The sequence below is a fragment of the Chinchilla lanigera genome, unplaced genomic scaffold (assembly GCF_000276665.1).
Source record: "Chinchilla lanigera isolate Chin_1 unplaced genomic scaffold, ChiLan1.0 scaffold00018, whole genome shotgun sequence".
Classification (NCBI taxonomy): domain Eukaryota; kingdom Metazoa; phylum Chordata; class Mammalia; order Rodentia; family Chinchillidae; genus Chinchilla; species Chinchilla lanigera.
This window is the reverse complement of record NW_004955419.1, coordinates 2,045,986-2,073,258: the sequence shown is the minus strand read 5'-3', so window position 1 is coordinate 2,073,258 and position 27,273 is coordinate 2,045,986. Positions and strand designations below refer to the sequence as shown.

At 46.6% G+C, this 27,273-nt stretch overlaps 1 protein-coding gene across 1 annotated transcript in view; it reads left to right on the top strand.

The window, feature by feature from the left end:
- The window catches only part of Mvb12b (multivesicular body subunit 12B), a 167,315-nt gene that overhangs the window by 43,267 nt on the left and 96,775 nt on the right, over positions 1 to 27,273 (top strand). Inside the window, exons 3-5 of the mRNA XM_013513279.1 lie at positions 13,167 to 13,274; positions 18,393 to 18,489; positions 24,959 to 25,088. Of these exons, the coding sequence (XP_013368733.1) occupies positions 13,167 to 13,274; positions 18,393 to 18,489; positions 24,959 to 25,088 (335 nt within the window). The remainder of the gene's footprint in view (positions 1 to 13,166; positions 13,275 to 18,392; positions 18,490 to 24,958; positions 25,089 to 27,273) is intronic.

The following is a 27,273-nucleotide window of genomic DNA, read 5'->3' as shown; positions in this document are numbered from 1 at the left end:
CGTTCTTGACATAGCTAAAAACACGGCTTCTCTTTCCTTCACTGTGCTTTCCTCCTCTGCCCGTGCCATGTTAAGAATATAAAAGCTCATTTCAGAAAATCTAAACTCTATCAGTTCCTATAAACAAAAGGCTGAGAAGTGTTACTTTTTTTTTTCTCTCTGATCCCACACATACCCTGTGGATGGTTCAGTAGCATCCTTCTAGACGCCTTTTGTTCTTTTCACAGAAAAAAAAAATTTCTTTCTAATTTAAAAAAGAATACAAGAATATCTTCTTACTTTAAAAACATCAAATAGTGTGGCCAAAGCTGCCTGAGGACCTCCTGACCCCACCCCTGGTGTCTGCGGCTGTTGTCACCAGGTCGCTCACTGTTCGCCTGACTTCTCTGCATTTGTGTGTATAAATCATGTGTAGGTCCAGATCATTGTATTTTGTGTTCCTCATGAAGATTAGGTCATGCAGTAGGCTCTTGCTTTATTTTTATGAATATATGTGCCGTTTGGGTCTTTCCAGATTGTTGATCGTAGATCCTCCCTCTCGTGTTAACTGGTGTGTGCTGTGGAGGGCAGGGTGAACACTCCACCCAAACATTCTTCTGCTGCTCTACATTATTTTTTCCCAGTTGTTCTCTAAACGACCTGTAGAAGTCCCTCCTTGCTAGGTTGTCAGATTTAGCAAACGAAAACACAAGCTGATCTCTGGGTGCGAAAAAGTTTGAAATTTGTTTAATTTGAAAAATTCTTCACCTGAAATTTCAACTAAACTGGTTGGGCTGTATTTCCTCCGGCAAGACTGTTCTTTGTGCACAGTAGTGAGTATTTGAAAAAAGGTGGGGTTTGGGGATTTAGCTCAGCGGCACAGTGCCTGCCTGGCAAGCGCGAAGTAGTGAGTTCGATTCCCGGTACTGGGAAAAAAAAAAAAAGAAAAAAGAAAAAAGAAAAAGGTGTTTTCTTTGTTAGGTCTGTTTTCTGATTTTTAAAATAGAAAATTATATTGTAAAACATTTTAAATATATGGAAAAATATGAAGAGTAATATAATAAATCCTTGCGGCTTTTCTGGGTCTTCCTGTTTTACCAAGTTTATGTGAGATTTTTTTTTTTAAGAAAGAAAACATTAGCAATATCCATGCCCCATCCCTTACCAGAGAATATACCATTCTAAGTTAGCGTTGGTCATCCTATATAATCTTTCCATATTTTCAAACTTTATATGGATTATATAAGGTGGCATAGAAAGCATACTGTGTATATTTTTCAGCTTGCCTCTTTTGCTTAGCACTGTTCTTAAGACTCATCTTTGCTGATACACATAGCTCTGGTTCATGTATTTTCAAGGCTATGTGGAAACCTCTTTCATGAATATACTAAAATTTATGTACTCATCCCCCAGTTAATGAGAATGTGGGTTGTTCTCAAGATTGATTGATTGATTTTTGGTTTTTGAGACAGGGTCTTGGTATATAATTCAGACTGGCCTTGAACTCACTGTGTAGCCAAGGCTGCCCTTGAACTCATGGTGATCCTCCTGCCTCAGCCTTCAAAGTGCTAGGATTACAGGTGTGTACTGCCACACTTGGCTTTGTTCCAAAGAATTTACTAATAAGCAGTGTTGTGAGTAATGCCCCATGCCTTTATGCCTGATGGAATTGTGGGTCATTTTCACCTTGTTGGATACAATCCTGTGGTCTTCAAGGTGCTGTGCTGGCTTGTGCACCACTCAGTGGACTTTTTGTTGGGCTCACAATTGGGTCAGGATTTTCTGCGTGAGGAATCGATCAGTGATCATCATTTTTGATGTGCTTCTCCTCCCAGACAGGTGAAATGTTTTATCCTATGGGATATGGTCACTATTCTTGTGGATGCTTTCTTTTTCTCATTGATTTGTGGGAGTTCTTCATTTCCTTATTTTGGATGTTAATTCCCTGTTGATGATGTACTTACTGCTCTGAGGCTGTCTTTTTGCTTAGTTTAGTGTGTGTGTGTATGTGTGTGTGTGTGTGTGTGTGTGTGTGTGTATCTTTGTGGTATCCAAGTTTTTAGGTATAAGGGAGTAAAATTTAAAGATATCTGTTTAATAATTCTTTCCAGTAAAACATAAAGGTATTACACAGTTCTACTCAAAGTTTGAAAGCTTTGGTTTCACAGCTAATCTTTAAGCCTCCAAGATTTGGCTTTGCCATGGGTGAGCAGGGGTCTGATTTAGTTTTGTTCTGTAGTGACTGCCAGGGCTCTGAGTCCTGTTGTTGGAGCAACAGGTGCTTCAGCATCTGGTGTCACCAGGGGCTCCAGGACAGACTGAGTGTCTGTGGCTGGGATCCAAGTAGCCCTGGACACCGAGACGGAGTCAAGAGCACTCCCTGCCCAGGCCCTCCCTCCTGGTGAGCTAGACAGGGAGGGGCTCCCGCTCACTGTCCACGTGCATCTCCTCTTCTGTGGGTCTTTTAGTCCCAGGCGCTCACTGCCGTGTGCACCTGCTGTGCCCCCTCAGGAGGTGCCCAACCAGGGGGTGGTCTTGGGGGCCCTGGGGAGGAACAGGGCTCTGCCTCTTCCTACCCACTTGAGAGTCTGTCCTCTGTCTACATCTGGGCACCAGTGGGATGGAGAAAGCCCGGCTTTGCCTACCTGTCTTTGTGCATTGCTCTGATTCTGCCTTCACTCCGTGGCTCATCCAGCTGGTTGTCAAACAGCTGATGGTGTATTTCACCAGGACACTGGGCCAGGTGCTCGGGAAAATATCTGCTGAGTAAAACAAGATCCTTACACTAAGGGCCAGAGATAATAATCAGTAAGTAACATTTTGACTGTCTACACATTTCAGAGCTCATTCTAAGTGCTTTTTAAAAAACAAGTTTATTGAGATACAGTTTACATACCCTAAGATCCATTCTTTTAAAGTATATCTAAATGGTTTTTGCTGTGTTCACAGAGTTTGCACAGCCATCACTGCTTTCTAATTATAGGACCCCATCACCCCTGGCAGATGCCTCTCTATTGGTGGCGCTCTATATTTTCCCTTCTCAGCCCCTGGCAAATGCCAATCTACTTTCTACATCTGTAGACTTTCCTTTTCTGAACATTTTGTATGAACAAAAACATATAATATATGGACTTGTGTGCCTGTCTTATTTTACTTAGCATGATGTTTTCCATCTCTGTTCATGTTGTAGTATATTGGTTTTTCATTCCTTTTCATAACTGAATAATATTCCACCATGTGGACAGAACACATTCTGTTCCATCAGTTGACAGACATTTGTGTTGTTCCCATTACTGGGCAATTACAGAAAATGTTGTAGTGAATATTCACATGCAAGTTTTTGGGTAGGCATATGTTTGCATTTCTCTTGGGTATATTTGTGGAGATGGAATTGCTACAGCATGGCGTAACTCTATGCTTAACATTCTGAGGTCTACCAGACTGTTAGGTGACCACACCAGTGACAGCTGTGGCAGTGTGCCAGGGTTCTGATTTGTCCACATCCGTCTAACATAGATGACTGTCTTTTCACTTAGAGCTTTTATAGTACGCCTGAAATGGTAGCTCATGTTATTATTATGTATTTTTTTGTGCTGTCTCACATTGAAGCCCCACAGTCAATCCTATGAGGTAGATACTACTATTTTCCATATTTCGATGAGACTTGACAGGTCACGTGTGACTTGGGACCCTTATATGAAGCAGCAAAGTTGGACTTGAGCTCAGCTCCATCTGACCCGAGACATCCAGCTTCTCTCTGCTGGTATCACCGGGAAGGCTCTGTGGTGACAGGTTTCTTCAGCCAGGTCAGAACAGTGACACCATTTCACAAGAAAGGGGTGCTTGGGGACAGCAGGAGCTGAGGCAGGGGCAGGGACAGGCACAGGGGGCTGGGGCACAGCTAGGCACGAGCCAGGCGGGAGCAGAGCAGTGCAGCCTCAGGTTACCAAGACAGGGAGCCCAAAGGGGCTGGTGGCCTAGAGCCCTTGTGCCCTGTGAGTAAAGAGAACAACCCAGAGCCTGCAAAAGACACATGAGTCTCAAGGACAGAGACATGCATTCCATTTCTTTTGCTAAAAGATATTAGACATTTCAGCTTCAGGTCTGTGGCAGACTTGAGCTCTCAGTTCGGAATACAAAATAATAAAGTGATGGATGCAAACCAAACCAGACCAGAAAACAACCAGGAGTTCCTGGGCTGGTCACCAGAGAAGTCAGCTTTTCCTTTTGCTTTCCAGTTTGCAGGGAGCACTTGGTGCATGCCTCCTGCCAGGGATCCAGAAGGCGGGTTGGTTAGGCTCCTTGCCTCGGCACTCTGCCCCTGCTGCTCTGACGAAGGACTTAAGTGGTTTCACGGTCTGCTCTGGGCCAAGTGTGTGCATTTCCACAGTCAATGATTTAACACATCCAGAGGCCTTTGAACTTCATTCTTCTTCATAGTGTCAGCCAGATATTTCCTCTGGAATGTCTACAGAATTTCCTGGCCTCCCGGACTGCTTTCTGTCTGCCCTATATATCTTTGAATTGTGGGTGGGCTCTCTTTAAAGACCAGGGTGTAAACAGGTTGATGAAATTAGTGGCTAGCAGTGTCTCTGGAGAGCTTCTCCTTGGGTGAGGGGCACTTGATTCGGAGGCTGAAAAACCTCTCACAGTGTCATGATTTACTGTGCGGCTCCTCTCTCGGTGGCTTAGTGGGGTAGCTGATTGATTTACAAGCTATTTCTCAAGTTTAAATCCGGCAGATTTTACATTTCTTAACCCATCGTATGAAGTCTTTACACGTGTTAGTTTTCACATTATAAAATCTATATACGCTTATTATTCCCCTCAATGAGAAAACACAGGCAAGCAAAAGAATATTTTTTAAAATGTCTGTAATCTTAACTGCACAGAGCCAAACAGAGGCTCTTTGCTTTATGTGTCTAGCTACTTTTCTTTTTTTTCTTTTAAAGAGAAAAGAACCAAAACAAATTAACAAACACACAGACATAAACAAAACAACACGAAAACAATAAAAGCAATGTAGAATTTCAGAAAAGGTGATAGGAAGTTAACAATGGTTGTATTACATATTATCTTCAAATTGGTCACTCAGGTAAACATATATAGGTATGTAAGACTGATCAAACAATTCAACATTAACTGTTCCTTTCAACAAAGCAATAGAAATTAGTAGTGCAATTATCTTAGCTATCGTGTGTATGTGTGTGTATTAATATACATACATACACACACACACATATATTTTTCCCTTCTTTCTTTCCTTTCTCTTTTCCCTCATCCCAGTCATTCTTTCCTTTTGAGCAGTTTCTTTCCCTTTCACGATTCAGCTACTTTTCTAAACAGATGATTTTTAAGACACAGCATTGATGTCCTACATAACCCGCTCTGTAACTTACTTTCTCCTGTGCAGTCTGTGTTTATAGATCTGTGTCCCTGAAGTTGTTTAAGTGGCTACTGAGTCTTCCTTCTAAGGCTGTTCCCTGAGGGCTACAAATTTACACTTTTCGTTTCTGTCTTTATGAACAGAGCCCCGTGAACATGGGTGATGCTCTTCCCAGGTCGCAGGGGTTGTGTTCTGTCCTCTTAGCCCATCAGCATTGTGCCTACTGCATAGCTGAACGGTCACTGTTCCCTCCCGCTGCAGATCTCCCAGGTCGGGTTCTTTCCAGCCTGAGCTCATCCTCACAGCACATCTCCCACGCCCCATCCCAAGTAGAATGGTCCCTTCCCTCTCCCTGCAGTTGCTGTCCCTGTCAGCCTGTTTGACTTTATAAGAAGCATGTGTTCTCTCACATTACTGTATGTTTATTGCATGTCTTTCCCACCTAGAAAGCGGCTCCTGTGGGTCAGAGAACTCAACCCTGGGGCCGCCTCGGCACCCAGAAGCCCAGGATGGCTGCAGTGAGGGGACAAAGGAGGACTGCAGGCCTGTGTACAAAGCTGACCAGGTCCTTAGAGTCTGCTTACAAATAGAATTCCTGGTCATGAGACTTGTAGGCTTTTGATATACAGTGCCAAGCTCATCTAAGTCAAGGTTGTACTGCTCGATACCCCAGCAGCGGCTACTGGACCTGTGTCCTGCTGCCCTCTTGGCACTGTTCCCCACCTCCCAAGTATCTTCATCACTTTGACCAAGACAAGATCACATCCTTTTAATTAAATAACTACTCAAGTCTTTTAAGTAAATAACTACTCAAGTCTAACATTTTTTCATGTTTGCTGGCTATTTGTGTGGCTCCCTGGATTGCTGGTGGATGGCCTCAGCCCATGTTGTGACTGAAGCATTTGTCTTTTCCCTGTTGCCTTATGAGAGGTATTTGTATATATTTTCTCATATGCTTGTGGGAAGTAGTTTTCTCCCCACTGAACATGTCACAGGAATAAGTCAGCGTGCACACGTCACCCTAAGACTGCACAAACCACTGCGTGGACATACCATAATTTATTTAACCCATGTTCTTTTGTTCCTCAGTTTCCTTACCTATGAATTGAGGTAAGAATCAGACCTAACTGATCTCACTGTTGGGTTACTGAGTCACTTACACTAGTGATTGGAGGAGACTGAGCAGTGTGTAAGTGAGCACAGGCTGTGAGCAGAAAGACTTCCAGGTAGAGAGCAGAGTGGGGAGTGGAGAAGAGGACAGATGGATGCTGTCTGTGTGCCAACCCTGAGGCCCCAGGGTGTTGACACCAAATGGACCTGGAGCACTTTTTCTTCCTGAGGTTGTTGGCCTGGGTTCCTCTTAGTCTCCAATGCCTAGGTCCTTATACACTCTCGCTTACTGGCTAATCTGGAGTACCTCTGTGTCTTACAAGTACACGGATTTAATTAAAACACTAGGCCCTACCTGATTATTTGAGATCTCTTCAAGCCACTAGAGCTGCTGGCTTAGATATAGTTCCCACAAAATAAATGATTTTGGTGTAAGAAAATGAGTATCACTGTGTCTTAGTCTGTTTCCTTCTGTTGTAACAGGATGTTACAGACTGGGTGGATTATAAACAACAGAAGTTCATTTGGCCCAGGGTTCCAGAGGCTGGGACACCCAAGCTCCGGGGGCTACATGTGGCGCAGCCCTGCCTGCTGTGGTAACTTGGCAGAAGGGGTTGCAGGGCCAGAGTGCTAGAAAGTGAGGGTGCCAAGCACATGCCACTCCTGCAAGGATGCCTTAAATCATGAGGGCAGAGCCTCAGGGCCTGTCACCTCTTAACACTGTTGCAAGGGCGGTTATACCCCACACGGGATTGGAAGGGATATGCAAAACATAACATACTGGTTTATTTTATTTTTCTGTCATCAGGGCACCACTCTCAAAACCTGTGTGCTTTGGAAAGTGTCCTCAAGTGTCCCCTAATCTATGGCATTCAGCACTGTATTGATCTTTTATGTTCCCTCCTTCCTTTTGCCATGGTGACACTGGGTGGATCCTTGAAGTGGCTCTTCTGTCCGAGTGGGTCCTTGTGGTATGTTCCAGATAGGCGTGCATGTGGTTCCCCAGCTACCCTAACAGCATTTACCCAAGGCAGGGCCCCCTGGCATCCTGGTTTTCACCCGGGAGGCGGAGTGTTCTGAATGCTGGTGGCTAAGTTTTCTTAAGTACTTATTTTCTCCTCCATAAATTGGAGAGGAAGTAGTGCCTGCTTCGCTGGGCTGTGTGTGTGTGTGTGTTTGTGGGGTGGATATACACACATGCTAACGCTGAAGTTTAGAAGGTTCCTGCAAACGGTAAGTACTCAGGAAAGACTCCAGCCCCACCCTGTCCCTTAGGCCAGGGAGGTTTCTCCCACTCACCCTCAGGGGCTCTTCTACAGCCAGACTGTGGTAGAGACCAGCTGCTGGTAGCTAGTCCCCTGCCCAGAGGGCTGCTTCCTGACACATTGTCCTCTGTGACTGCCAAATAAACCTGACCCTGATCTGATGCCAGAGAAGGAAATCAGAGGTCAGCGCTGTGTGAGACAGAGTCCAGCCGGGGGCTCTTGGTGCTGCAGTGCTGGCTGGTGGCTGCCACCCTCCCAGAGACTCCCCCGGAGCTGCGGCTCCTCCTGGGGCATCTGAAACTATTGATGGATGCTAGCAGTGGGGAAGGCTGGGATCAGTGGCAGGTGCCACTCTGGGTGGGGTCACTTGCTTGGAAACACACTGAGGAGCTCCTAGGAATTCAGTCTCACTGCCAGGCTAGGGAGCACCCAGGTGGTACCTCACTGGGTGTTTGTCTAAAAGGAAACACGAATCTCATTCCGCCATCTACAATATAACCGTCTCCCCAGCTCTTGACTTTTTAACAGTCAAACGTGTTTATTTTAACAAAGCGATGTGTGTACATGCAGTTAAAATATCAGCACCAAAAGGCTTAGGAGAAAAGGGATCAGTCTCGCCTGCCCGTCCCCACTTCCTTGTAGGCATTGCTTTCAACTCTTACATTGTCCCCTCTCTGCTACTTTATCTCTGTATTTTTAAATAATGTTATTATGCTACTTCTTCCTTTCCTTTCCTTTCCTTTCCTTTTCCTCTTCCTCTTCCTTTTCCTTTCTTTGAGATAAGGTCTCACTGTGCAGCCCTGGGTGGCCTTTAACTGCCAGTCCTCCTGCCTCAGCCTCAGAGGTACCAGAATTACATCTGGGCACCACCACGCCCGGCTACACTGCTTATTTACCGATTTACCTATTGTGGACATTTTATTCTTTTATAACCCCCACCCATCGGGCAGTAGCACAGATTTTTGGTAAATCATTGCTCAGTGTTTTACATACAATTACAGTGTAATCACTGGATACCACTGAATCAAATAATATACAAAAAGTATATTTTTTTGTACCACCTTCTGTTTTTCTTGGAATTAACCAAAGTTACTTCATGTACTAGGTTGTCCAGATGCTTGTAGATTTTTTTAATTATACTTTTGAAAATTTTCTTTTTAATTTTTAAATTGTTTGGTAAATTATTTTTTAAAGTAGGTTTATACCCATTGTTTCTACTTTTTTCCTGAAAGTGCCGACACTTTAGACCCTTGCCTACCCATTTCTTCTAAGTGCCGGGCTGTATCATCTCAGTCCCATACCCCATGATGGGCTGGGACCTTTTCTTCTGGCAGGCAGACCTGGAAGAGCCTCTGGCCTCTCACAGTCCTTCTAGGAGTTGATGGTTTCCTCCTTACCCACCTATTCGCCAGTTCTGCTGCTGTGCTCTAATAGCTTCCTAAGAAAGGGCCTCTCCAGGTAAACTCTTTCAAGTCCTTGTCTATCTCTTACCATCTCTCCTGTACCGCCCTTTCCCACTCGGTTGACAGTTGGTTTAGGTGTAGAATTCCAGCATTCCCGAGAATTCTTGAGGATATCATCCTTTTATCTTGTATTTCTCCTCTGCCTGCCGAGAAACCTGATGTATCTGATTCCTTTTCCCTGATAAGGGCCCTCTTCCTTCTCTCTACAGGTTGTCAGTGTGGTTCCTTTGTCCTGAGTTTGGTGGGACTCTGTTCTTTTGCTTCTGGGTGGGTCCTTTGCATTCACTCCTCCTTCACAGGGAGCTCCATTCGTATTTCTCTCTTTGGAACTTTGCTTAGTAGGATGTTATATTGCTTCCTCCATTTTCTTAGTTGTTTCTTAACATTTCATATAGTTTATCTTTTCATCTTTGTATTCTACCTTCTGGATTGTTTCCTCAGCTATCTTTGAATTTTTAACTTTAGTTATAACCTTTTTAGCATCTAATTTGTTCACAGTGTACCTTCTTCAAGCGTTTTCACAGTATTCTGTTTGTATTTGTTGTTTGCCATGTTTCCTTTGATTATAGGCTTGGCTGCTCTTCAGCTTTCTTGGTTTCCTCCTCCCATCTGTGCCACGCCCCTGAGCCTGAGGAGAGACTCCCCTGAGCCTGATCCTTTGTTGTTGGTTGATGCCTAGAAGCGAGGCTCTGGCTCCTGGTTGGAGCTCCTGGCTGGGTGGCCTGTTGGGTGGTGGGCTACATAGTGAGCACTGCAGCAGGACACCCATCGTCTGTGTGGGCATCCTCCCCTGGCACTCCTCAGTGTCTGCAGAGACAAGCCCTTCCTCTTCCGGCATTGGGGGAGACGTCCGGAAGCAGGAGGGAGGGTGAGCTGGGTGGTGGTGGGGGCACCCACTCATTATGCAGGTAGCCCTGTTTCTAATCTGGAGGTGCATGCTCTCCCCCACCTCCTTCCCCGTCTGCCTTCCCCCTGGCACCCTGAGCCTCACCAGCGCCCTTTGCAGAGATACTCCTGAGATGAGAGCGAGAGCTGGGGATCTCTCAGCTTTGCTTACGGACCTTGTTCTGGCCCACCCACTCCAGTCCTGAGCTCACTGCCCTCTTCCCCCAGCCCTGCCCCACCTCGGTAGTGTGTGGTAACTGGTGAGTCAACCTCCTCTGTACTGGCCCCCGAAGGCCCTTAGATTGTAGCCCCTTCCCCTTGCTAAATCCCACTTTTCCACAGCTCCAGGAATGTTGGCCTCTCTCTTGTGTTTTGTTCCTCTCTTGCTGTTTATTTTAGCAGGTTCCTACTTTTGCTGCTTGTCCTTTTAGAGAAATAATGGCAGGGAAGAGATCTTCCACTGCCCTGGTTATTGGGCCACCCACTCCTGCACGCTGGGAAGGCTAGAAAGAGAGAGGGAGGTGGGGCAAACAGTGTGTGTGTGTGTGTGTGTGTGTGTGTGTGTGTGTGTTTCCTATAATGTGCTCTAGAGGCACAGTGATCAGCAGCCGTGTGAAACATGGCGCATTGTTTTGGGAATAAGGCAGAGAACAGATGAGCCAACCAGAAGCACAGGTGACCTTAGTGCTGAAATAGGTATGTGCCTCACAGAGTAGCCATTTGGGGATGGGGAGAGGAGGAGCCTGGGTATTAAAGAGGTCCAAGTGTTCCCCTCAGTTCAGTGGGTTCAGTCTTAAAAACTTTATTTAAAAACATTCTTACTGCCTCACCTGGGTGGCTGGCAAGGTATGTGGCTTTTTATGCTTTGCTCTGATTCAGTGGTTGATTCCTTCCTTCCTTTAACAAATTTTGATCAAGCCCATCTGTCAGGCACTGTGCTTGGTGCAAGGGATAAAATAGGAAGCAGAAGAGGCATTGGGCTGGTCCTGGTGAAGCTCATAATCCAGGCCAGATGGCTGGGGGAGCGAAACACCACTCACACACATGTATTTGCCTTTGAAGACCAGATTGAGGTCCAGAGACGGAGAAGGCATCTCAGAGGACTGTGGGTGGGAGCCGAGCCCCACGGGACATTTTAGGACTTTTTTAATCCTGATGTTCAGGACGTAACTTTGAATACCTGGTTTGATGTCAGACCACAGTGTCTTCATGGTCAGCTGAGAAATGCTGGGCTGTCTTTGCAGCTGCTCTGTGGGGTGCTTATGCATGGGGTACCTCCTACAGCCCAGCAGTGACTCCAACAGGACAGTATGTCCACAGTACACAGGTGGACATGGAACTTCCGAAGCCTCTGGGCTTCCAGTTCAGGTCTGCTTAGGGATTCTGCCTGCCTTTTCCTCAGCAGGGCTTTGGTTCTCCACCCCATGACCTGCACCCCAACCTTCCCCAGCCTTCCTGGTCCACCTCACACTCTGCCTTTTGTCTTAAAGACAGTTAGCTCAGAGGAGGACCTTTGTGTGCCTGGGTGGGAGAGGAGGCGCCTGGGTCCATCTGTGGCAGGGGAAAGGCCAAGACCACAGCCTACAGTCTCATACTTTCCTGGAATCTCGATGTGGGTGCGACAGGGAGAAAACCCACTTACAAAGCCTCACCCGCTTCTTCAGAGCGTGGGGGTCGCAGCATGCGAGCTCCTAAAATTATCTCCATACCAGTCCTCCTTCAGCTTTCAGGTCAAAGAGGTTTACATACTCAGCATAAGGGCCTTTTTACCCCCAGTCCTTATATTTGTTAATTTACAATTGTTCTGTGTGAAAAACAAGTGTTTTTTTCCTAATGTCAGCTGGCTTTTCAGCTTTTCTTCCTTGGAGAGCGTAGACTCCAGGCATGTCCCAGGGAGCCCCCGTGGCCGCACCCAGGGCCTGTCAGGGTCAGAGACTATTGACATGTAGTGCGGTGCCCGTGTTCAGTGTGCACGGGATGGGGCCGGATCACGGCCTTGGGTAAAGAAGGGAGCTGCTCCCAGCAGTTTGTCAGAATGGCCGGCAGCTTGTCAGATCAAGGTCTAGACCCAGGGAAAGCCTCAAAAGGACAACCCCAGACCAGTCCAAAAGCAGACAATTGAAGACCCCTTCTGATATGTTCTGAAACGTGGGGCTGGCCTTCCCTTTATGGGCCTGGCGCTGTGTGGAAGGTTGATCCCTTGTCACCCGGTGCCGTGATGTCACATTGAGCTGCTGGGTGAGAACACAGACCCAGCTCTGGCCGCCTAGTAAGACAGCAGCCTGGAGAGAGAGGAAGGAAGAAAACAGCAGGCTCCTCCGGCCCTCTGCTCCTCCCTCCACTCACCCTCGTGAGCTCAGCATGCACATGATTGTGCCAGCACCCGAATCCAGTCCAGTCAGGCAGATCAAAACCGGCTTCACCCTTGGACATTTCCTGGAAGAGAATTTCTACAGCTGGGTGTGAGAAAATGGCTTCCCTAGCAAGACTAGAAACAGGGAACTGATTGTTTTTATTGTTCCACCATGAGGCAGTTTCTGACCTCGAATTCCGCTTTCAGGACTTGTAGCCAAAAGATGCAGTGCAGAGCCAGTTTTCCTGACCCATTTCCTCCTGAACCCCTTGGTGGAAGCGCCCCGCGGCCCCCGCCAGGTCAGAGGCAGTATCAGTCCCCCGCAGGCAGCACCCCCCAGGTGCGTTTCACACACCATTGGGCCTTCCTGTGCACCCTGCGCCATCCCCGGAGTGTGTGGTAATGAACAACTGATGTGCTGACTTCCCAGCCCCTTCTTCGTCCATTACAACAAAAGTTGCTCTTTTCTCATTAGGACCATTTTTGTCAGGGTGTCTTTAATCAATGGCTTCCCCAGGGACAATATTTTTAGAAGTTGTATTTTTCACACTCTCCCTTTTCCCCTTTTGGAAGCTCTCTCCTCTCTGTGCCTGGTGAAACGAACTAATGAGACGCCATGAGAGTTCGGGCCGGTGTTAATTGGAACAGGTACAGGGGAGCGGCCTGCGCACACCTTCAGTTCCATCTTGTCTTAGCTGCGATCTTCTTCTGTCTCCCCGGTGCAGGTCGCGCAGACGGCAGATGGTGTGGACGCTGACCTCTGGAAAGACGGCTTATTCAAGTCCAAGGTTACCAGATACCTGTGTTTCACAAGATCATTTTCCAAAGAAAATGTAAGTCTAGTGGTAGTTTCCATTTGCTGAGTGAGCAGGAGTAATATATATTCCTGCTCAGAATTTTCTCATTTTTTTTTTGTTGTGGTTTATTTTCATTGCCTTATTAATTTATCTATGGTTTTAGTGAACTGGGTGGAATCAGCAGCCAGCGCTGTGTTTCATTTATTAACGGTGTTATTAACCACGTACCCAAGTGTACAGTGAATTCTATTAAAATGTGTTCTCCAAAGGAAACCAGAAAATTTCTCTCACAGCTCTCATTTGCCTACCTTTCCTCCAAGTGACAAATCACAGGCCAGTATGGATGTGAGAGTCATCCAGTGGATCTGGGTTTAATGCAGCCCCAATGAAAGGAGAACTCACATCACACACACACACACACACACACACACACACACACACACACACACATTCATTCCCAGTCCCAGGCCTGCCTTTGTTTTGAAGAGGATTTTTTTTTTTAACTCAGAGTCTCTATGTGACAGGACATTTCGTTATTTTTGTACGTAAGTATCTATATGTGCACATTTCTTAGTATGCTCTTTTTGGTACCTGGGCCCATAAATTAGGAAACTTTAAAGAAATCCACTAAGGCTTTCCTAGTAACGCGTTTCAATGGGTGGTTTAGAAGAAAGGGAAGCAGCTTTAGTGATCTCCTACCCTGCAGAGGCTGCCCTGGGCACTCTGCACATGTGAGTTGCTCTCTCCATAGGCACTGGCTCCCGGTGTTGCCCCCTTTCCTTAAAGGATGACATGAAGATCTGAGAGTTTAAGGCTTGCTATAAGTCAGTGGTCTTCACTGACCCCAAATATATTGAGAACAGTCAGATGTTTCATTTGTAAGGGGGATGTTTTCCTGTTGGTTTAAATGCTTGTGTGTCTTTCTAGCGTGCATAATTATTTTTTGAAATATTTTTACCAATTCTTAATGTTTTTATGTCTGTGGTTAGAAGGGAAACCAAGGGGACCAAGAAAGGCAGGGAGAGGAGAAGGGAGCGTACAGGAAATTAAGATGTTTTATGTACAGATAGCAACTCACCCAGTGAATGTAATCCTTATGTACTGCAAACATGTACTAAAAAAAAAATTTAAAAATTAAAAGAGAAAACCAAACCAACACAAGAATGTCATACATCCTCATTCAGAAGTCTGAAAGGGGAGAAATCTTCCTCCCTACCACAACCCCTGGCCAGAATCTGTCATGGGTCCCTTCCATGTTTGCTGAATGTGGACCTCTGGCTTGCACCCTTCCACCACCCTTTCCTGTTGTTTGTTGATGATGCCGTGTTAGGAGAATTATTCCTAATGTGCCCAAGACTTTCATTTTTTCCCCCCTAATTACAGGAGCAGTGTATTTGCTTATTATGAAGGGCAGTGCTTATGGAGTCAGGCAAAGTCTAAGTGCTAAGATTAGGAAGTCTTTTTAATACAGGGCGTGAGGGCATCTTCAGTACCAGGAAGGTGGTGGCTGAGCTGGAGCGTTCGTCTGTGCCTTGAGCTTGCTGTGCGTTGTGCCAGTCCCTGGGGTTCACCGTGGTCTGAGGAGACACCAGGTCTGAGGGTGCTGTTGCCCTCCCAGATATTGGGCTCATGAGGTCATCAACCTCCACGAGCCATCCTTCCTGCCCACACCTCCCCCCAAGGCACCCCTCCAACCCTTTTGTCCTGGAACTTACTCAAGCTCTTCTTTGAGACTAGTTCTGATTAGAGGTTTTGTCACCTCTGTTCTGTGCACTGGCCGCTGCTTCCTGGGGAATGTCAGCGTCCTCATCACTGCCTGGCCTGTGAGGAGGAACTCCCAGGCCACCTGTCTACACACTGTCTCCTCTTGTGGTTTCCATGTGTTTCTCCCTGGTGTCTTCACAGCCTTCCCTGGCCAGAAGAGGCTCTAGTTCTGCAGCCTCGGAGGTCAGCCACCATCTCTGTGACCATTTTTGGTTTTGGTTTTTGTCTTATTTTCCCCCAGAAGGCTGTTGGGTATTAGTTCTATCTCCCCAGGGGTGGGGACAGTTACAAGTCCAACACGGCAGAGAGCAGTCATTGGGGCTTGTTAGTTTTGGGTATCTTGAGTCAGCACTGAGAGCACATTGATTCTGCGAGCATTTGTTGACATTAAAGAGCCCTGTATGGGGCAGGATGGAGGGATGGGAGAGGAAGAAGGGCGAAGGCAGTGGGGGTCATCCCGCCTCACTCTCGAGCCATGTGACAGGGCGGTGTTTTTGAAAACAAGAATGAATGAGTCCTAAACGATCAAGCCAGAGGATTGAATTTGATTTGGGATCAAATCAGAGGGATAACAGGGGCCCATTTGCAGCTCAGGAGCGGGACGCATTTTAATCCCTGGCATCCGGTTTGTCCCAGCCGTGCAGTCTGAAGCAAGGGTTTGCAGAACATAATTTTTGCAGTTGTGCGGGAGGGTATGGGATCTCAAGACTGGGCAGATTCTTAATTAGGCAACTTGAGACTCCCAGCGTAGGAGTTTGGGAGCCTCCTTTGGAACCTAAATTCTTTTCCCCCAATAATGCTATTAATATAGAAACCTGGCTTTGGAGTGACATTGCTTCCTGGGGAAAGATCGAGATTAATTGCACTTTTCATGCCCTGTACTTTCTGCATTACCTGTAATAATAATGTACATAGATTAGGTAGGGAGGATATTAAACAGAAGGATTTATGAACATTTGAATATTAAGTTGGTTATCTGTGGCTACCTTAAATGCAAGGTTGTCAAAAATAATTACAGTATACTAGCAAATACTGGCTACCAGAGACAATATAAATACCCTGAGTCAGTGCATATTGGGCTTTTGGCATGAATCATTTGCTCAACAAGGATTGGGAATACGTTCTTCATATTTATGAGGAGGAAATGAAAGAGAGCACAGGTGGGGGAGGGGAGAGGAACAAGCAAAATTAATGGTGTCGCAGACCTACAGGATTAAACTCTGTGTAGCAGCAAGGAGGGCCACACTTGGGCTGCGGGAAGCTTCGACGGCGGAGCCTCCCATTTTGCACGCATGAGAGGGTTTCCCGATGGTTCTTTTAATGGCCGCACCACTGATGTTCTGGTTTTATGATCAGGGATGTTAGTAGAGAGTGTAGAGGGTGAGATCGCTAAGTGGTTTGCAGTTGACTTCTGTGAAACCCAACTTGTCAAGCAGAAGACGTTTGAGAAGGGTATTGATGAATGCCCATCCATCTACAGGGCAGCAAAACATGCCCAGTTGTTAATTTCTCAATGCAGAAAGCAGTGATGACATGGAAAAGCAACTGCTCTGAAAAAAAAAAAATTATGATAGATTAGATCAGGCGATCGTGAAAGCAGCTGATGTTTGCGAGTTAGGCTAACTGTGCAAGCCCTTCCTGTGCGGTCAGAGATTTATTCCACGTTAGGGAGGGCTCCGCTTTCCACTTGCTGTGCTGTGCATTGTCTTCCTGAGTCCCAGCACCTGAGATGTGATAATATGAAATCGCGGGCAAATACCAGAGTGCTGAGAGAGAAAAACGGTTTCGTGATGGCAGGGCCACGAAAACACTGGCCAGAGGTCACGCTTGCCTCGTTGACCTTCATATTTCAATTTGAAGAAGTTACTCATTTGTGCACTTCGGATTCATGATGTATTTATTAAACATGCTTCCAGGATTTTTATGATATGGTTTAGATTTGCCGTCCGAGCAAATCTGATTTGATTTCTGCTTCTCAGAGACCACCCCATTGAAAAATATACCCAAAACGTTAGTTTATTCAGCAAATAATTATTGAGCACCTAGTATGGGGCAAAAACAGTGCCAGGCTTGGGTTTACAGTAGGAGCAGAGATAATTTCGGTCCTCATGGTTCTTAAGCTCCAGTGGAGAGACAGATATTAAACAAATAACCTTACAAATACGTGATTATACACTGACATGAAGGAAACCAGGGAGTGCCCAGAGAGAGGCTGGCTTAGTTTGCTCGGTGAGAATTCCCTGCTTGCTCTCAGAGATGTCAGCACCACCCAGGTGGAGGTGGGGTCTGGGCCCCCAGGCATAGAGACGGAGATAGGGACCCCTCTCTGAGAAGTGGGAACCATGACCTGAGAGGTTGCCGCTAGGGCGGAGGGACAGGCTGACCCTCTGGTGTTTGTGCAGGGAGGCAGGCAAGTATGAGAGCGAGGGCTGTGCACGCTGGGCCTCAGGGATGAGGCGCTTCTGGAGAATGGGTGTGCGGAGTGCGGCGCAGTACCCTAACAGGAGAGATTTGGGATCAGAGCCCATCATTCTTCCCCTAACTGGCTCTGACTAGAGACAGCGGAACTAGGCTGCAGACAACTCTGAAGATGTTAATGAAATCTCCACGGTGGCCCCGTGTATTTACATTACAGGGCACATTTCTTCGGGCTGTTTCCAATGTGAAAGGCAGGCTGCAAGTGCTGGTGTGTTCACAAAGAATTCTCTCTTGCAATTACCGAATGGTGCTGCACTGTCTTTGAAGGCTGTTTTTACACTGGTTACAGAAACTGTGCACGGTGGACCCCATATACTGCCACTAAATAGGAGCTTTAAGATGCCTTGTGCGTGTCGTTTTAGAGGATGTGTAATACTGAGGCAGCCCAGCTTTCACTGTGCATTAGTTTATGATTCTTAGGATTTTGCAAAATGTATCTAGCCACCAAAATGTGCGTCAGTATGAAGAGCACTGATCACTTAGGAGTATGATTGGTACCTGTTGGTTTAGATTCAACTTGCCCTTGCAAGTGCCCCAGAAAGCTACTGTTTCCAAAGCCTCCTGGCCCTGAGATCGGCCACTTGGGGCTGAGGGGTGGCCACGTCTGGGGACTCGCGTGCACAGCTGCCCTCTGCTGGGTCATGTCTGCAGTGTCTTCTGGGTTGTTTATCCAGCTCACAAAGGCCACGTGTGAGTGAGTGGCTTTGAGGTTCTGCAGATGAAACTCCTTCCCGGGGGCCACTGGAGTGCCTGTGTAACCGCTGGGGGACATTAAGTGTCACCTCCTCTAATTAACCTGCCGTAGTAAAGCCGCATGAGTCACTATGTTAAATATGCATCTTGAGGGCAGAATGGCAAACCCACTGCAGGGGTTCACATTAATAGTCTGTATCTCTTTTCTTTCTTCCCAAGAGTCATTTGGGGAATGTGTTAGTGGACATGAAGCTCATTGACATCAAGGACACACTGCCCGTGGGCTTCATCCCCATCCAGGAGACGGTGGACACACGTGAGTCACGCCTAGCACTGCCCATCACATGAAAGTCTCCTTTCTCAGGTGTATTGAAAAGTACATTTTATGGGTGTTGTCTTTGGAAAACATTTTAGGAAGGCTCACCGAATGCCCCTGAATAAAGCCTGCTGCTTCTGGTGCCCATCCCTGTGGGTTCTGCGAGGGGTTTGCAGCTGTTCTGGGCTGTGGCATGGAAATAAATAGAAAGGGTCCCTTGCCCTGAGAAGGCGCCTCCTGCCTCAGGATCCCTTGGGAAGGAGCCTGAGCCTGGTGACAGCTCGTCTTTCGTCCCCTGGTGTTGGTGAAGCCAGGCTTGGTGCAGGGCCCAAAAGCAAAAGGGGGAAAAAGAAATCAGAAGACGCATCACCACTATAAGTGCAAGGGTGGGCCCATTTGGGGTCCACTGAGCAAGCAAGGAAAGTGAAGACAGAACGACTGCAGGTTAGCGCACACAGGATTTGAATCGGAGCAGATATTCTGACCACTGAGCAATTCTGAGCTGAGCAGAAGCGAACTGCGGATGACAAAGAAGCTGCTCTGGGACCCTGGGTGCCTGGGTTTTCTGACCCTGCCATTGTGGCCATGGGGTGGTGAAAGGGACCTGGAAAGCCACTGGACATGTGAACTTCCTCATTGCATGAAATATAACTTGTTTTATTTTGAGTGACTCTTCAGCCAACTCTGCATAACCATAATGATGAAATAGGAAATAAAAAACATAGAGGCCCTTTTTCTGTGGCATAGGGTTTATTTATGAAATTCCTTCTCTTGTTCTTTGCCATGCATATTTTTATCTTCCTATGGTTGATCCCACTTTGGACCACTCTTTGTCTGCCATTTTCGTACAAGCATTTCACGCTAAACAGATTTTCCATATCTACACGGACCTTCACCACAGCTGTTACTTTAATAAAGCAAGTAAATCCCATTATTTAGCATGTTTTTATTTTCTTGATGGTCTCCTCACTTTCAGACATTGGGTTGCTTTTTATCTGTCAGTATTTGTATTAGCTAATAATTATAATAACTGATATATATCATATGTTTTCCATGTGCTAGCCTCTGTGGTAAATGGTTTACATATATGATACCATGTTGTCTTCAGAAAAACCTCTCTTTAGAGATGATATTATTATACCCATTTTACACATGAGAAAAATGAGGCATAGTAAATGCTCGGGGATTAAAGAACTTAGCCAAGGTCACACATACAACACACATACCCCTGTGTGTAACTAGGATACACATATATACAAGTCTGTCACTCACCACTTTTATTTCCTATAAATGGAAACATGCTATTTGTAGTCTTTTTTTTTTTTTTTTTTTTTGAGACAGGGTTTCACTATGTAGTTCAGGCTGGTCTTCAACTTGCTTATATAGCCCAGGCTGGCCTTGAGCTCATGGTGATCCTCCTGCCTCAGCCTCCTGAGTGCTGGGATGACACGTGCACACCACTATGCCCTGTGTGTCTGATTTCTTTCCCTTAGCATAATGTTTTCAAGGATGGTCCATGGTGTGGCATGTTTAGTACTTCACTCTTCTTTTTTGCCAAATAATGTAATTTTCTATGGCTATGCCATTTTCTGGCTATTCATTCAACTGATGAATATTTGGGTTGCTTTCACTTTTTGGCTTCTCTAAATAATGGTGCTCTGATGATTCACATGCAGGGTTTTGTATGGACACATGTTTTTTGGTTCCCTGGAGGCTATAGAACTGTGTGGAGTTACCTGGTCATCTACAATCTTTGTTTCACTCTTTGAGGGATTGTGGCACTGTTTTTCAAAAGAGCTACACCATTTTACATTTCACCATCAGCTATGAGACTTGTGATTTCCCCACAGCACAACGCTTGTCACCCACCATTTTGATTCCTGCCATCCCCAAGGGCATGGAGTGGCATCACCTTGTGACTTTGCTTTGTATTTCCCTGCAGCCGCTGTGCCATTGGCCATTTGTGTATCTCCTCTGGAGAAATGTCTATGCTGACACATTACTCATTTTTTAAGTGGATTGTCTTTTTGTTACTGAGTTGTAAGAATATTTTAATTAGAAATTCCTTACACGGTTGGCAAAAAATTTCACCCATTTCATGGGTTTTCTTCCCATTCTCTTGATGGTATCTTGTGAAACACAAAATTTCATCTTCTTCAGAGTTCTACTTACAGACTTTTTCCTTTGTTGATGCTTCTCATGTCATACATTAGAAACCATGGCTTAATCTGTTGTATTTTATGCCTATATTTTCTTGAAGGAGTTTTATAGTTTTAGCTTTTACACCTATGTCTTAGATCCCCTTTTAGTTAATTTTTGTGAAATAGAGTCCAACTTTATCTTTTCACATATCCATTTGTCCCAGCACCATTTGTTGAAAAGACTCTTCTTTTGCCCTGTTGAACTCCCAGCATCCTTGTTGAGTATCAGTTGCCTGAAGGTAGGAAGTTTTATTTCTGGACTAGGCGCTCTCTTCCGTCTATCTTTCCTTATGTAAGTGCCACATACTCTTGATTATTGTACCTTTGCAGCAAGTTTTGAAATGAGAAGTATGACTCCTCCCACTTTGTTCTCTTTTAAGAATCATTTTGGCTATTCTCCTGAATTGCCACATGAATTTTGGGATTAGCGTGTCAGTTTCCGCAAAGAAACCAGCTGCGATTTTGATAGGTGCAATGTTGAATCTGTCAATCGGTTTGGATATGTATGGGTTTTGAATGACTTCCTTGTGATACATGTCCAAGTACTTGAGTCTGCCAGGTCCTCCACTGTCTGCTGCTACCCTTGCTCACCAAACTCATCCTGGACCTTCCACAGACCCAGCCCTTGCTGTGCTGTCTTCACGCTTCTTTCTCGTCTGACTCCAGTTATTTGGGGTGCTGTTTTCCCTGCCTGCAATGCCTGTCCCTCTCTCACACTGCCCACATCCTGCGTCCTGGGATAAGTGTCAGTGAGTGTCACCTGCTCACTGGTCCTAGGTTCCCCTTTGAAGGCAGCTCACACTCCTCCTCTCAGAATCAGGGCCGCGCACTGCCGACTTCAGGCTAGAGGCATGCACAGAGGCTGGTCCTCCCCTCAGGGAACGTGGTCCAGGGGAACCAGGCCTGCCAAGGACTTGCATTACCACCTGACAGACAAAACGACTGTGCTGTGTCACAGGGAGGGGCAGAAGTGACCATGTGCAAGTCATAGTGGCAGAAGCCAAAGAAATGCTCAGCTCTGCCTCAGATTCCTGTCTTTCCCTGTGTGGAGACAGACTGACACTTGGTGTGGAGAAGCATGGATCTGGAGTCCATCTTGCCTCGTGTTTGTTTAGCTCTGCCACTTACAACTGTGGAACCCTGGGTGAATCCCATCATCCTCCTGGACCTCGGTTTCCTTACCTATCAAACGAGAGGACATTACCTGCCTCATAATGGTGCTCGTCACTTGCATTATAGCCATTAGGTGTTTTAGTCAATCCTTTGTTACCTATCTCTCTCTTTGAGGACAGTCTGTGTTTACTTCATCTCTGAATTACCTGAGGTACCGCCCCACCCCTTGCCTTGCCTATCACATGGCCTCTGTGAAGATAAGCTTATCTGTTGCTCTCTGTGGCCAAACTGACACCCAGAAATGCGGGTTTACGTTTCCGCTAGTGGTACAGGCTCCCTATAAAGGCTATGCCTCCCAGCATAGGTTTTCAAACCTATATTTAGTTTTACTGTTTTAATTTATGCTTCATTTTTACTTCATTGTTTAGTAGCAAGACTCAACACTTTTGCAAGTATTTGCTTGCTACTTTTGCTTATTATGTCCACTTATCAACTAAAGTTGTCTTATAGACTTGTATTACTTTCCCACTTTCCCCCGTGCTTTAAGTAGTTGTACAATATGCCTTGATTTTTGTTTCTGACAACTCATGGGCGTGGGCTGTCCTTACATGGAGGCACTGCAGGGCCACAGGCTCCTCTCATCTCCGGCTGAGTGCTGCTGGCTGGGCCCACTCATTGTCTGGCGGTGGGCTGGGGACCGGTGCTCCTCTTTGGGAAGCCTGGCCCCCGTCTCAGGGCTGCGTCGGTTATGTCTGTCAATGGACCGATCATACAAGAGGGCGGGTGGGGGCAGCCTTTTCATTCTGGTCACAGGGCCGTTTCCCAGGAGAGCCTTATGGTCAGCCCTGTGTTGTGGGAGAGTATTTAAGGCCCTGATTTCATACAGTCAGCCAAAAAGATGAGACTCCTGTAATTAATTTAAAATATAGTTTAGTACCATCATACAGCACTTAAAAACGGGAAGGTTGTTTGTTTTAGTAAAGTGCTGTGTACTTTCCCTGTGTTCATTAGCATGAGTGAACACATTTCTATTGACTATGTATAATATGTTTACTTAAAATTAGGCCTGCTTAAGCATGTGTAATGAGTGGCTCCATCCCTTACCCTGCGCATGCCGCAGAGGGAGAGATGGAAAAGCCACGAGCAAGTTGAACACCTGTGTTTGGTTACTTGGAGAAAGGTCTCCCCTTGCCCCACTTTCCAAGGCTGATCTTAGTGGCTAATAATTTCTGAAGGTACGGGGTTACCCTGGGCACTCCTCTCCCAAGAATGCTATTCCCACCTTACTAGGGACAGTGTTTGGGATCTGGATTCAGATCTTGTGTAGTCCTCAGCTTCTACACCCGGGAAAAGGACTCACAGCATTTCTAGTTTCAATCTGGTCTTTTAAAAAAAATCTCGCCCTCCACCCAAAAAACAGCAACCACCAAACAGTACCACTGATTCTATCCTCATTGAACATGCAGGTGGGGCTACCACCCCCTCATTCACTCCTTGCTTTAAATGGGCTATAAATGTTCACATTTTCTACCACAGAATGGGAAGGTCTTGAAGGTCAATACCAAGCAGGGACATCAATTACGTACTTGGAGCGGTCCTTGTCATTTTGATAGTAAGCTCCCTCATGGCTGTTCTTTGCTGAGCACTTACTATGTGCCAGGCACTGGCTGAGGGAATCGAGTGTTATCACCTTGTGTCCACCTGAAGTCCCTTGGGGTGAGGCGTCACCAATCCCTTTTACAGATAACAAAACGAAGGTCTAAAGGACTAAGTAACTCTCCTAAGAGCACAGTACCAGAAAATGGCAGAAAGGTGGCTTCAACTCAGACACCACGGACTCATGGGTTGTTTGAAAAGAGTATTCAAAACCACAAGTGGACCCACCTCACTGGTCAGCACCGGCATTTGCAAGGGCACCAGATCATTGTGCTTAGATTTGACAAGTATGAGAAAAGAATCACACACTCTGCCTGTATAAACCTACTTCAGGGAGACTATGAAGTGGATGAAGAAAAACTGCTTTTATGTCGAAGAATTCCAGCTAGTCAGTGCAAAAGGGAAGGCAGAATTAGAAAGTCACCATCCTGAAACCCTTGTAGAAGTATGGACCTTAGCGTTTGTCACCTGCGGAGGAGAAAACTGCTCCAGGAGTGGCAGTTGGAGAACTCAGTGACGGAGGTCCCAGGCTGACAGTTCAGGAACCCAACCGAAGGAAGTGACTCTGTGATGTGATACGTGGGGAGGACACAAGCCACCTGTCAGCTTGTCAGCTCAAAGAACCAGCCTGAGTCTAATCCAGCCTTTAGCTCTCTCACATTACTGCAAGCAAAAAGGGGTGGCCGCGTCTCAGCAGCACGTCAGTGCCCTAAAGAACAAGGGCGCGGGCAGCAGAGAGACCTGACCAGCCAAGGCAGGGCACAGACGTTACCTGAGTCTTGATCCACACAAATCAACAGTACAATGACATCCTGAGCTCTTGGAGAAAACTCAAATGGAGCCCATCTGTTGGGAGTTATGACGCACTTTTGTTGATTTCATTAGAAATGATAATGGCATGGTGATCGTGTTGGCAAAACCATCAATCGCAGATGCCTTCTGAGACAGGGCTGGGGCGCACAGTGTGGTGTTGGGGGTTCACTTGGAATGTTGCAAAGCTAGAGAGATGGGGGAGCTACAGAACCAACCTGTCCACTCTCGCTGTGCTCAAAGTGGGGGCAGGAGCATGTGTGGATTCATTTTGCTGTTCCCTCTTTTTGTAGTATGCGTGAAGATTTCTGTGCTAAAAAGTGAAAAAGAAAGGTCCATGTAGGGGAACTGTTGAACCTCAGAAGCTGCCCTGGGGCTTATTGCAGAGACTGTGGGCTCCTTCGGGTCCTGGTCCTGAGGTCCTGACCTTAAACCTAAGCTTAGCGCCTCTCAGCTGGTATGTCTGGGGTCAGGTTGGGCACGGGGCAGGGTGACTGACACACCCCGTTGTCACAGCTTGTGCGCCGAGCCCCGGGGAAGGCAGGGGGTAGAGCACAGCCCTTCTGTCGGGTGGCCAGGGTAACCCATCACTTCTGCCACTGGGAAGGGGACATGCGGAAGACGGGGTTTTCAGAGCAGAGAATGGCATCGCCAGAGACTCACATCTTCCCTGTTGTCCTTTCCTGCAGAGGAGGTAGCTTTTAGGAAGAAGAGGCTGTGCATTAAGTTCATCCCCCGGGATTCAACCGAAGCTGCCATCTGCGACATTCGGATCATGGGCCGGACCAAGCAGGCGCCTCCTCAGTACACGTTCATTGGGTGAGTCCTAGGGACACTGTTCTTGGCTGCTGCTTTCCCTGGGGTGCTCAGGTCACTCCTGAGGATGCAGTCCGAGAACTGTGTGAGGTGAGAAGGCAGAGCTGCTGGCCCAAGCAGAAGAGTCAGTGGGAAGAGGGGCGGACGTGCCATGTTTCAGGGCCGGGGAGCAGTGTGCATTGCTGGACAGCGCAAGCAGGGACAGAGCACTGCGGCTATGGAAAGTGACAGAGCCTTCTGGGATATGGTGGCTGCCTGGGTTTTATTCCAGGCACCCTAGGCATCCCCTGGAGGGTTCTGCTCTTGGAAGAAACACAGATATTGCATGCTCCCTGGAACCTCGCTATGGGTTTTCAGTCAGATGTTTGTCTTCCCAGGGAGAGGAAACTGCTAAGCCAGGGCCCACTCATGTCCGTTCCCTGCAAGCCTCAGCATAGGACCAAGGTCTGACCCTGTGACTACTGCATAAATACGAACTGCAGTGGAATCTCAAGATCTCACTCTTCACTTCTTTAATTGTGACAGAAAACCCAGTCCAGACTGGCTTCAATTAAAGCAAGGTTCTGTGAATGGCATAACAGAAAAGTTCAGAGACCAGATTGGCTTCCAGTTGCTGGAACCAAGAACTCAAAGGATGCCTAGGACTTAGCTTCCCTGTCCCCTCCTTGCTCTTGGTCCTCCAAGAGGACTGCCCCTGACACCTGATCTCCCCAGGGAGCCATGGTGGGGCACCTTTCCTCAAGGTTTAAGTCCAGAGGCACAGGGTAAAGTACATTCCAGGTGGTTCACACAGAAGTTCTAGAATTCAGTCTCAGTCATGGCTGATCCAGCTAGGGTTGGTGCACCCTGAACTGGTCAGTGCTATCTGGAAACTGTCCCCTGATTAACCAGGCTGAGCAGGAAGCACAGTCAGCTCCATCGGAACTCAAGGACAGTCAGGGAGGGTGTGGCTGCCCCCAAAATAAGGAGGTGAGGTAGAGATCAGAGTGGAAACTTGGGTCTCCCAGGTGAATCTGTGGCAGGTGGCCTGCAGCCGGGTTGGCTATGTCCCTCCTCCTCTAGCCACACTTTGCAGGCATCACACTTGTCACCAGGTGTGTTCTTAGGTGGTCCAGAGGTCGGCCTCCTGGGTCTGTTATGTATTCTGCTTCATTCTTGCTCATTTGAGCTGAGAGCTGCCTTTGACTCTCCAGGACAGGCCCTTTCCTCCTATGCCAGACACGGATGAGACCTGCTGTGAGGCCGAGGAGTAGGGAGCAGGCACTACAGAAAGGGAGAGTCATGTCCTCCTCATACACTGCAGTTTCTTTAGACTCTTCAGCTATGGGACCCAAATGCTCTGAATGAAGATTTTGTGGTTCTTAAGGACTTGGAGTCCCTAAGTTGCCCAGGCTGGGCTTGAACTTGCCATCCTTCTGCCTCAGCATCCCAGAGTACTGAGTTTACACATGTACCTTGTCTCACGATTTAAGAAGGGCTGAGGATGTGGCTCAGTGCCCTGAGTTCAATCTCCAACACAAGAAGAAGGTGGAGGAGGGGTCGGGGATATAGCCCAGTGGCACAGCACCTGCCTGGGAAGCCCAAGGTTGTGAGTTTGATTCCTGGTACCAAAAAAAAAAAAAAAAAAAAAAGTGGAGGAGGAGGACAACAATAATGACTCAGGCTGGGCATGTATGTAGCTCAGTAGAGCACAGGCTTAGCATGTGTAAGGATCTCAGTTCAGTCCCTACACCAAAAAAAAAAAAAAGGGAAAATAAAAGAAAGACCCTGTGGTCATTCCCTTCCTGTACTGTACACTCAAAAATCCTGTTCTGCAGCACAGTTTAATTATGCAGACAGTATTGCAGGAGTAGGAAATAGTTAAGAGAATAACCACAGTTCAATAACTTGGATGCAGCCATTTACATACAAATAGTAGAAGCCAACAGTTTAGTAATGAACTCTTCAAGTCCAATTTTAGTAACTGTGTGTATTTTAACCATAAACCATGCTATTGTAAAAAGATGCAATTTTAACCAATTTAAACAATTCTAAAGTAATAGATTTTTACCAATATTTGTCTTGATCATCCAAACTGGAATTTTTTCCTTGATATTATTTTGGAAAGACTGTTAATGTATTGTTTAATTTCATCTTGGGCTAAAAATTCTTTTCCAGAGGAAGAATTCCAGAGTTATTTTTAAATAAG